This window comes from Eimeria tenella, genomic scaffold, assembly GCF_000499545.2.
Source record: "Eimeria tenella Houghton genomic scaffold, Eth_scaff10, whole genome shotgun sequence".
Classification (NCBI taxonomy): Eukaryota; Apicomplexa; class Conoidasida; order Eucoccidiorida; family Eimeriidae; genus Eimeria; species Eimeria tenella.
The window spans coordinates 243626-255075 of record NW_013541458.1 but is presented as its reverse complement, the minus strand read 5'-3'; the positions used below and the strand labels follow the sequence as shown (position 1 = coordinate 255075).

Genomic DNA, 11450 nt, shown 5'->3' with positions numbered 1-11450 from the left:
AGTCCTATGCCAAAAACGAAAACGACAAAAGATGGAGCAATCCGTCGGCCCATGCTGCATGGAAGCCAGGATGGGAAATGAAAAAGTGGGGGCAGACGCAGGTCTACGATGCATACTTTTAGCTATAAACCCTCAAGTCTAATTGAAAGCTACTAATTCGAGCTTCTTAGTGCCCTTAAAATGCCGAGCGCTGGAGCCAGATGGCTGCCAAGTGCATGCGGCCCCCAGCAACGGAACTACCAACGAGAGCTGTTGATACCGCCACATGGGACATGGCATTCGTTGCATTTCTTACTAAATTGATCCTGTAGAGTTAACCCAGAAACAAGAAGAGCCAGAAATCTGCGTGCTGTGAAAGCTGCGTTCTCCTACCCGTATGCCCCACTCACGCTAGCTCCGTCAAAACATTCGTAGAAAGTAGGCGACATTAAGCACTTTCGGATTCACCGACAAAGCATGCGTGACACAAAGCTGTCGCGGCCGCTCATGAGACAGCGAAAGGCACAGAGAAAATCCATATGTTGCGTGGTGATTCTGACATCTCCCGCTAGCACTCATTTTCACGCATTTAAAGAGACACTGTGCAATACACAGCACAGTGATGTGACGGCCTCATGACGTGCTATAGGCTTAACGTTAGGCTGGGGGTTCCTGAGTGATTTGTGAACACCGTCCAACGGGAGGCATTGTAAGTTGGGGTCATGGTATAGAGGCAACCTGGAGGTCAGCTCTCGTTTTTTTGTGCATTGATTTACATGCCGCTGCCCACTTTACGGCGCAGGAGAAGGGAGTTCGACAGGTCATCAGTTAGTAGCAGCATAATTAAGGGAATGAAGCACTCCACATACGTGTAGCGAAGTGTACGCGTGCCTGAACCAGCTCTCCCCTCCACATGTGAATCGTCACACATTCATAGTTGGCGTGAGTCTTTGCTTAGTAGCTATCGTGCTTAGTAGCTATAGCCGCTGCCTCACCTACAGTATCTGCACGGTGGGAGCGCTTGTGACCATCTGCGTTTATTTTAACGTAGCTTGCATTGCATGAATTTCCATAAATCGCAAAGGAACATTTGACAGAGTGTTGCGAGATGCATTATGGTTGAGCTTCTTGATCTTGGGCACTGCAGTTCCCGCAAAGCAGCTGCTAGGAGGTCTCGGCTGAACAAACGTAAGGAATTCATACCACGTAGCAGCAGCTGCCAGTGAGCTCGCATGGTTGGGTAGTTGAAGGCTTCTTTCTTCATCGTAAAAAAGTGGTGTGGTGACGTGGACCCTGTGTCTCTCAAGATGAGCCAGCTTCTTTTGAACATCTGTATAGGCAGTATTGGCTATCGGTGCCTACGGGAGTTGCCTGTTCAGGTCCTATAGCCAGTAGGGCTAGAGAGGCAAACCACATTTTTGCAGTTGTTACTGCAGACCTACAATTTCTGTTGTGGCCTGAACCGTCACTGCTGCGACGCCGCCAGAGCCCGCGATGACATGTGGACCTTCAACACTGATTTGAACTAGATGCAAGCGGCGAATAACTGGGCTATTTAGGTTGATCGTGACGTAACATACTCTTTGCAACAGCGCTACAGCCAAAAGCTGTCCCCAGCAACACCTGTGAGTTTTCTCTGGGTGGAGTCAGCTCCCTTCCGGTGAGCGTGTTAGCCCTTGCCCGTTCAGCCCCGTTAGTGCCACTAGGCTTAGAAGAAAAACGAAAACCACATTAGTGAGCCCTAAATCTATTCATGAGCTTCCGCCTCTAAGATGAAGCCAATCACACGCACACGACTAGATACACAACAACACCGTTGAGTTGTCGTCTCGCAACACACAGCAATGCAGCATCGCCATTTCCCTCTCTATGTATCCTTTAGAAACGAGCTGTATTGAATCATGTGTTTCAAATGCGTTTCACCGAGGTGTTCACAGCTACTGCAACGACTACGTTCTACACGGAAAACCTGCTTTGTGCATGCACATGGGGCCGATAAGCCCCAGTGCAATTGGAGGAAGCCTTCTTAAATTTACCTGCTCCTAGTCTCCCTATTTTAATTTCATTGGGTTTAAGTAAAGCGTGGCTGTTGTAGTCTCCTCCCTCCTTCTTTCCTCACGGCGGAGTGGCGGTTTGTTAGCCCATGGCTTCGCAATAGTCTCTTCACCACCTTGTTTTATGGCCACGTTCCATCTCCTTTTCGGAAGGTGGGGGCAAATTTCCAACTTACCAAGGTTTGGGAGAAAACACTAGAGTTAGCAACAACGTGGGAAGGGCGGGGGTTGGAAGCCCCCAATAGTACTTGGGTCGGAGAGCCCCTGCCCTTCCTAACGCTGTTGTGCAACACTCTCGACTACACGTGAATAGGCAAGCACGTTCTTGAGAGTTGTTTGAACGAACGTGGTTTTTCGTGCAGTAATTGGCCCAGTCAGTAACACCACCCCGCCGGCCATACAGAAGAGATGGAACAAAATGACTTGATAGCAGGAGCTGCTTTCGGGCAGCAGCAATGCGAATCGCAGCAATATGTGTCGCCGGGCCTGAATCCAAAGGTTGAAGCCTGGCAGCTTGAGCTTCACTATTTGCTGGAGTCGATAGAGGCTTGCCAGCAACAGTTAGTTCTTCTCTCAGGGGCACACTTTGCAACAGGAGCAGCCGCTTCTGTTCCAGTTGGGGATGCAGTTGCAACAGGCTCTGATGCTTTGCCCGTCATGGGGGAATCCAGAACGCAGGAGTTAACTCTCGACTGCATCGTGCTGTTGTCCACAGACACAGCCACTCCGGCAGAGCGTAAACAGGCAGAAATGTCTTTGATGCAGCTTCAAGGCTCCCCAGGGTACCTCATTCTGCTGCTACAGTGTTACCTGCAGTGCACAGCCACTTCAGTGGCAGCAGCAGCAGTTGCAGCTAAGGGAGCAGAAGCGGCATCAGACCGATTGGTACAACTGGTTGGGAAACTGCCGAGGCCGACCACAGATGACACGGAAGCTGCCTTTGCTGCACTTGTGCTGCTCAAGGGAGCATTACAAGGCCGTCACACCGTAAGATGCAGGAGTAGGGTCCTTTCTGGCAATATTAGCGAACGTGTCAACCTTTAAAACTAACACTAGCTTTAAGAGAGCAGGAGAAGAATGACAAAAAGAGAGCAGCAGTGGCGCCTCCAGATGCGAGAAAAGCGGAAGCATGTTGCGAACTACAGGTTGCTTCCCCACAGTTGTTGTGTTTGGTTGCGACTACATCTTTGTTCATAGCCACACATGCACTAGCATGTACCTGCGCAAACTTCCAGTTGCTGGCTTCTGTTTGTTGTGGAGATGTCCCAGGAACGGAGCTCTAATGTTGTTCCCAATGTTCGGCGAGGAGAGCTGGCGTTCGTACAGTCGCTCCTGGTATGCCTGTACAAGTTGCTGGGCGTCCCTCAGTGCCCCCGTATCTTCAAAGTATATACGGCCCTCCTGCGGCGTGTTGCGCGGGCAGCGGCTACAGCGGCAGCAACAGCGGCAATAGTGGACAAACTGGAGCAGATGCTGTCGGAGCAGTCTGTGCAGCAGACCTTGAATGGTTACTGCAACTACAGCTCTTCCTGGGGAGGTGTATTTCCGCTCAGCTGCGGGGCCCAATCGCTTCAGCAAATGGCGCAGGAGGTAGCAGCATTGGATGGAGCAGTGCTGCTGCTGCTGCTAGAGACTACGGTTTTAAGATTACTGAGGGCAGCCCAGCAAAATGACGCTGACACTGCACTGTATGCGCATCTTCTCAAGCATCTGCTCAAGGTGAATGGCAGTGGAGCAGTCGTTCATCTGTGGGTATTTGGCTTCGTGTGGCTATCTGTGCCTGCCTTTCCCCACATTGCTGTCTGTGCGCTTGCCGTCGCACTTCTGCATGCGTTGGCTCCCCCTGTGCTTGCGCTCGTCCCTGGCTCTTTTTTCGCCCTGTGTGGCACTGCTTGCCTAATCCCACTAAGTCCGCTGCGTGTAGCCGATTTGTGTTCCGGCTCCTTTATCTACTTCAGGAGCGCTCATTCCTCTTTGTTGAGGCGTTCGCTGTTGCCGCAGGAGCTGGTAACGGTGAAGATAAGCACTAGGCAGTTGTTCTCCACCGTCTGCAAGGTCCTAGTACCTTTTCTGCGCCAGCTTGCAGCTGCTTTTGTGGGTCGTCTTCTGCCGTTCCTGAGCGCGCACCTTCAGCTATTAGGGGAATGGCAGCAGCTGCAGCTGCGACTCAACAGACATTTGGGATATATTCATGGAGGACCCTCGCAGCAACAGCAGGATCAGCAGCAAGAGCTCCAGTGGCTGCAGGGGCAAGTGGAACGCATGCAGCGTGAGACCTTCTCTCATAGCGATTGCTGGAAAGATTTAGCCAAGGTGAGATTACTGTTGAGACTCATTAAGTAGAGGGACTGGTGGTTGTTCCATCTTTGAATGTGTCTGTAGGTTTATTTTGGTACTGCTTGTGCTGCTTCTGCCGTAGCTGGTAGCCGATATTTCCAGAGCCTTGCTGCTATGTGAAGCCAGAGCTGGCAGAGCTTTAAGTGAAGTGGGAGATGTGGGAGCGGTGCAAAAGCTGCAAGAGCTACTGCTGCTACTGTTGCTGCAACAGCAGCAAGCGGGAAGCTGCATCGCATACACGGATGCCTCCGCAAGAATTGTGCTCAAGCTGCAGAAGGTGCTGCTTAGAGGTAAGAAGCATCATCAGCAACAGATGAGGCCCTTGAGATCAAAGATGCCGCTGGAGCATGGCCCGCCGACGCCGTTCTGCTGCTGCGGCATCGCATGCTGGCGCCGTCGTTTTATCGAGTTGTGTGGTGCTTAGCCTACTGGTGCATCAACTCCGTGCTGCTGCTGCCTCAGGCTTCGCTGAGGTGGCGGACTGCCAGCCCTGGGTGTTGTCGAAAATGAGCAGCGGGTCTGTTTTGAAGCTGCTACTAGCCGCCGTCGAGCACAATAAGGTTTGCTGTTTTGGCTGCCGTCGCTGCTCCGCTTGCTTCCCGCGTTGCTTTTCTTTATGCTGCTTTGGTGGCTGCATGGCGCCGCCTTCGCCGTTGGATCAGGTCTGCTGGCACAGTTTTGTAAGTGTTACTATCGTTGCGTTTCTGCGCTCATGCTGCAGCTCATGACTCACCGCGGCAACGGAGATCAAAACTCCGACCCACTTCTGCTTTTTCTTGATTTCGATTTGATAATGAATGTAGTGGGGGGGTACACAGCCTTTCTGCTTGACAGCAATTCTGGGTATTCGGAATTGAAGGGTCTGAGAAGCAACTCGGCCGCTCCTGAAGCAATCGCGGCACAGGAGGAGCGGAGTGCTCTAATGACCAGAATGTCTGAGGATCTTCGGAGCTGTCTGTCATCAGTTGGGGGGCTGCAAAGCCTCGTACAGGACATCGCTCCTGCTCTCTTCAGGGCAAGCGACGTTGAGGTGCGCCAGAACACGACTGCTCTTGTTGTTTTCCAAACATGGGGAGATACCTTCGATGTGCATGCTGCTCCCAGGACTGGAAGTTGCTCCTGTTGTTTGTGGTCCTATGAAGTGCAGAAGATGGTCCTGCGTGTGCGAACTTCTCGGAACAGCAATGAATCAGTAGAGCAAACGAAACTAGGTGTACTATTCTGTGGGATGGCTTGTCATTTCTTCCCCAACCTGAGCACTTTTTCTCACTGTTTCTATAGTGGGCGTCAGAGCTGTTTGTGCTGCATCTTCTCAAACGGTCGTCAAGTCGTCTCCTTGCAGTGTTTTGCCTCCACAGGTGCCCAGGCGCTCTCTTCATCTCTCGTACTGTCCTCCACAATATGCCATTACTTTGCTTGATGCAGGCTCAGGAATTTCTGTCACGACCGGAGGAGCTATATGGGGGACTTGGATGCGTTGAAGAGGGGACGACGCCCATGCGCGATACTGCGGTTGAGCGGCTTCACTGGTTGCTGAGTCAGGGTTTGCTGAGCTCAACATTCCTGCTACGCCTCATTGTTGATGCAAACAACGCCCTAGAAAGGTTGACAGTTTTACCTGCACCTGGAGCGGCTGTGACAGACCCAGCAACAGCTGCTGCTGCTGGCACTCTAGCAGCAACTGCGAATTACCTAGCTCAGCTTAAAGAAGCTGACGGCGTGTTAGCCCTCTTAGCAGCGTCGCTTCAAGGAGCATCTCGTGCAGGTATATTCGAGCCTGATGAGCAACAACAGCACGAGGACCTTGGAGAGCAACAACAGCATCGGCATAAGGTGGTTGTTCAGATTCTAGGGACTGAGGCCCCTCCTATTCCATACACGTCTCCATCTACACAGCAGCAGCTGCAACAGATATCGCAGCAATTCAGCCACATGTCGAGTCTATTGAGGCGGTTCATCACCACTGGCCCGTTCGCTCCTGCGGTGGCAGCAGCAGCAGCAAGCAAGGATCAGGAGACATCAGCGGCTTTCGCCATCGTTGCTGCGCGCTGCTGCTCCGTCTTGAAGTTGCTATTGCAAATGCATTCTGCACTGCTTCCAGCCGACTTCTGCGAAGTATTCTTCGCATTTGTAGAGGATTTGCTTGTCCCGCAGCCTCTTATTAAGGTGTTGGTAGGCAGGCACATTGCCTTGAGGCAACAACAGCAAGTGCTGCTTTTGCAGCAGCAACAGCAGCAGGAGCTGCAGCAGCAGCAGCACCAGAAGCCACATGAGATGCAACAGCTGCAGTTTAGGTTGCAGGAGCTAGAGACTTTGGTAGAGGCCGCTCTCACAGCGCCGCTTTTCCAAGCTGTAACGAATTGCGTGCAAGTGGGGGCATTGAGCGTTGCCAGGACAATGATCAATTGCAGCATTGAGCAGCAAGACCTGAGGCAGCCAGGCCAGGAGCAGCAACTGAAGCACGAGCTGTTGAAATTGCCATTCAGGGAAATCCAGAGGCCTTTCTTGCTACTTCTGGCCCAGGTCGGGCAAGTTGCCCAATGCTGCTTTTGTTTGGTGCTGCTGCTTCTAGCAACTTTGATGCCCTTCGGTATCACTGGTGCTGATGCCTTGCTGCCAGAAACGGCGTGAGATGCGGCTTCTGAAGGAAACTTCAGGCTAGGAAATGTGCGTGATCTGTGCGTTTTTTCCAGAGCAATCGCAGCCTTTGGAGCAGTAGGTTGCTGAAGATTCTGCTCCTGATGCAGTCAGAGGCCCGCGAAGAGCTGCAGAAGAAGCCTTTGCAGGACGATTTTTTCGATTTCTCAGATCTGCCAAACTACAGCGATGTGGCCTATTTGCGGCGCATCATTATGCACAGCTGCAGCAACGGCACCACCGGTGGGGGCGAGTTCCGGTGCTCGCAGGTGTATGATCAGCTTCTGAGTCATTTCAAGGCCTACAGCAACGATGAGGCATTGCAGGTGCTGCTTCTGACCTTCTTGCACGGAGCCATGCTAATAGGGAGGCCAGAAGTGCCTCTACGCTTCCCAGCAGGGACTTCTGCTGCGCCTGCACTGCCAATGGGACTGCTCACTGCCGCCCTTCAGGTGCTGTTTGCTACTTCTTTTGTGTTTGCTGCTGGTGCTAGTTTGTTGGCCTGTGTAGAAGCTTTTGTTTATGCCGGTTCTCACGGGTTGCCACCCTTGCTTTTGGTTGTGAAAAGGAATGTTCTTTGTTGCTGCGGCTTAGAGTTTCAGGGGCTTAAACTTGCATTGTTTGTTCATTTATCTGTTTAGTAGCTTTATTACCACAAGTTATGCACTTGTCGAGCTGACAGCGCAGCCCAAAAGTCTCAGGGCTTGGCGTAGTTTGCGGATTTGCTGTAGGCTGCTGGATGGGCAATGGGAGCAGGTGCCAAATCAGATGGTAGGGGAAATACAGCTGTGCCGTCGTTGATCTTGGTATCCCCCTCTGTCTTTCAATTTCTAAAACTCATTTTTTGTCGGCACCTATATTTCTGCCCTCATTGTACTTAATAATCGCTTCCTTTGCCCTGTGTATATCTCCTTTGTTTTGTCCTGGGGATACTGGCTTATCGGTTCTTTTGGGGAGCGCTTGTACGGTTCTTTTTCTTTGCTTCTAGTACTTCTTTAAACTGAGTGTGTTTTCATTCCCCGAATTTCCAGCAGCCCTTGCCCTTGGTCGCGATGTCGTCACAGCTTGTCTCTCTTCTCGCGTCTTTGCATTTTTGTCGTTCCATCCATGGGTTTCTTTGTGCTCTCTCTTTGCCACCATAGCAGCGTGGAAGCATTGCGGTGCTTTCTACTGCACAGCCTACTTATTTGCTTGTCGAGTTTGTGACTTTTGTCTCAGGAATAATCCGGTTTACGCAGCTTTCTCTTTCAGTCACATTGTGTATCTTTCTCCATCTTCGTATGCATGCCGAACCTCCCAGACCTTTTTTGTTGGCTGTTTGTGCTCTGCAGTGCCCGCTGAGCCATCAGGAGCATTGCAGCGTTGCGGCCTTCGCCTGTTTGCCGGAATTATCAGAGCGGCTGACCCTCTTCGCCATCCTCAGGAGGAGGTAGCCTTTCTAATGTTGCTGCCTGAGTGCTTAAGTCGGTAGATTAACGTGTTTAATCTGTCTATTTACTATTTCTATGTGTGGGCCACATCTTAGTGCCCAGGTGCATGATGCTTTCTGGGCGTAGTCCTAGAATATAGAAGACAGTAGCAGAAGGAAACACGCCTTTGAGGGGCACTAACGAGCATATCTTTATAAAAATTACAAACCAGCCGTAGCTTATTTCGTTTCTGTCATTATGCTTGTTGCTTCAGTTGACGCTGTTGTTGCAAGTGCTACCAGCGGTCGCCGACATGCGCCTGACGGTGGCGGAGGCACAGCAGCCTCTCCTGTTGCTGTGCCTGCTAGAAGCTACAGCTCTCTGCATTGTAGTGGGTGCTTCCCCAGTAATATCTTCGCAAGTGCGGCAGATGGCGAGCCCGCTGTTACCGTTGGTGTATAATTCTGTGGAGACCAGAATGGCTCAGGTAAAGTGGCGACTGCCATGCAGCCACTGCTTAAGCAGCTGCTGCCTGTTCTCGCGAATTGGCCACCACGAGCTGATGTATTCAGGTTGCTGCAAGTGTATAGCTGCTGATAGCTGTGGTGGCGGCATTTATGTAGCTGTAGCATGGCCCAATTTCTTGCAAGCTTTTGCTCCTGTGCAGCTGACCAGGCGCGCGTGCGTCTGTTTCCATGCTGGCTGCTTCTCCATAGTCGCTGATGATTGTTGCAGCTGCTGTGCGCGCTGCTGCTGCTCAGAGCTCTTGTCTAAGCAAAGTTGTACAACAGCAGTTAAGGGCATGCGCGTTGCTGATTTTACTGTTGCTGCTGCTGGACCGTGGAGACTGGCCAGCCCTGGAGAAGCTGCTGCAAGAGGCTTTGGCAGAAACAGCTATCCGTGCATCGGTAACTGTCGACGGAGAAGGGAGACAGGAGGTGTGTGGGAGTCTTCCTGTGCTTTGTTGCTGGGGCTTGCGGCACCCCCTGAAATTTGTCGCTGCTGCCGCTGGTGCTCTTGCTTCCACAGCAGCAGACGTGCGGCAGGAGTTTATGGGACCGTTTATGTTTGCTCCGCAAGATGTGCAAGTTAGCGAATTGCTTCTCAGGTTTGCCGCGGAGATGCTGGCCACAAAGCGGTGAGTCAAAGTATCTCAGTCGTGTGTTGTTCCTTTATGCCCAGTGTTGGTACTTGTCCACATCAGTGCTCGAACCCTTCAAGACAAGCTCTCCGCCAGGCCTTTGGTCTTTTTTTACCTTGGATATTCGTTTTTTCCATTGCCCTTCGTCTAATTTGCTTTCGTGACCTTTGGGAGTGTTTCTTTCGATCCTATCAGACTACCAAAGCCTGTATTCATGCCTTTTTATCCATTGGCCTGGTCGATGAGATGTTTCTGCCTGTCCGCTGATGGCGTCCTAGTGTTTCCGTGTGCTTCGTAGGTCCAGTCTCAACTGTCTTTTGTTTGCGTTCATTTGTCTGTGTTTTTTAGTGTGTCTGTGTTCTTTTGCAGGGCCGCCTATTTCCGCTTGCTGGCTATTTCTTTTGCGACTCTTTCTGTGCATATCATTTCGAGAGCCTTGTCAATAGTCCCATCTTACGCTCCTGCAGTCAGCAGCAGCGACTGCACACTTGAGCTACTTCAGCAGATAGCGGCATTGCACATGGAACGGTGTGGTGCTACCCTTGAATCTGCTGTGCAGCTCATCACACATGCTGTAGCAGCTTCCAACGGCAGCAAGGGCACAGCTGAAATTCGCGCTCAATCGGGTGGAACCCAGGGAATTTCGACAGGGCCTTCGGACCTTTTGGTGTCGTCTTACTTGGAGAGGCAACTACTGTCTTTAAGCGGTGAAGCCGCTTCGGGTGCTGCTGCTGCTGCTGCTGCTTTGCAGCAGCCTGCATGCCCTCCTGGAGAGCCGCGCCGCTGTCTCTCTTTGCTGCACATCAGCCTTAGTGGGGCCTCCCTAGAAAGAGAAGACTGGAAAGATGGCTTAGCCGGTACGCAAACGCCGGCGCTGTCTTGGATTTCGTTACTCAGGCTTGAATTATTGTTTGCCCTGAGTAGAGGTATGCATCCTGCGCGAAAGAAGGCGCGTTACTCTTTTGCTCCATGTTCCGCTGTGTCTGTTTTTGCAGAGCTGCTTGCCGACGCCCTTCACACGGCGAAAAATTGTCTTTTTGCGTTGCGATGCATCGCTTCGGGCGCCGCCTTTGTATACCCTGGTGGCCCGCCTCTGCTGAGTTGCATCTTAGAAGGGCCCCCGACGAAGGCATCATTAGGGCTCCCCACCCAGGATTCAGTTACGGCCTGGAGAAGCCTTCTTAGCGCTGAGAGGCAGAGCTTCCTTGAAGCACAGCTCAGGGGCATCACGCTGCTGTAGAGTTAGGTGCAGCAGTAGAGGACTAGTGCAACCCCTCTCGTTTGTATGGCCGACTCAGCCGGGGGCTGCATCGTTTGGTGTGTCTAGCTTTGAATATGCATAGAGTGTAAATACATGGGTCAAGGATATTCCCTGCTCCTGCTGATTTTAGAGTCGATTCTATCCAAAGTATACACGGTATTTTGTGCAGAGGAACGAGCATTGTCGAGATCCACTAAGATGAACAGCGTCCATCCGTAAGCATTGTATGGCTGGAGGGAAAACTGACGGGCTCGCGGATTCGCGATGCACATATATGTAACGTTCAGCAAATAGCTGAGCGGTGCTTTTTATACGGCTTTCCACTGGCGTTGCTAGTGATTCTTGGATCCGTAGCCCTGGAGATGTGAGCTGTCTGGCCTAATTCAGGATGCACCAAGATTTGGGACTGCGGTGTAGCTGTGAGGGCCCAATGGAGTAAATATAACAACTGAGCTTCAGAAAGAAAACGAGACGTGTCCACGACGCGACATGCTTGTTCGAACTCTTGGTCCGTGGGAGTGGACATTGTTGCGCGCAGTGCGCTGCACAAAATACTCGGACAGGCATGTCAATTGGAGTACAGCCTTCAAGAAACTCACAGGCAGGCAGCTAGTTAGCCTGCTGAGCTGTGG

At 51.7% G+C, this 11450-nt stretch overlaps 1 protein-coding gene across 1 annotated transcript; it reads left to right on the top strand.

Moving 5' to 3' along the window:
• Positions 1-2441: 2441 nt before the first annotated feature.
• Positions 2442-10797, top strand: ETH_00013080 (uncharacterized protein; the record flags this gene model as incomplete). Its single annotated transcript, XM_013372542.1, has 14 exons — positions 2442-3020; positions 3303-3752; positions 4035-4346; positions 4453-4660; positions 4833-4930; positions 5092-5400; positions 5796-6893; positions 7064-7459; positions 7739-7778; positions 8339-8436; positions 8691-8903; positions 9178-9554; positions 9927-10414; positions 10553-10797. The coding sequence occupies 14 exons, from the start codon at positions 2442-2444 to the stop codon at positions 10795-10797; spliced, it is 4911 nt and encodes a 1636-aa protein (XP_013227996.1).
• Between the last annotated feature and the right edge of the window lie 653 nt (positions 10798-11450).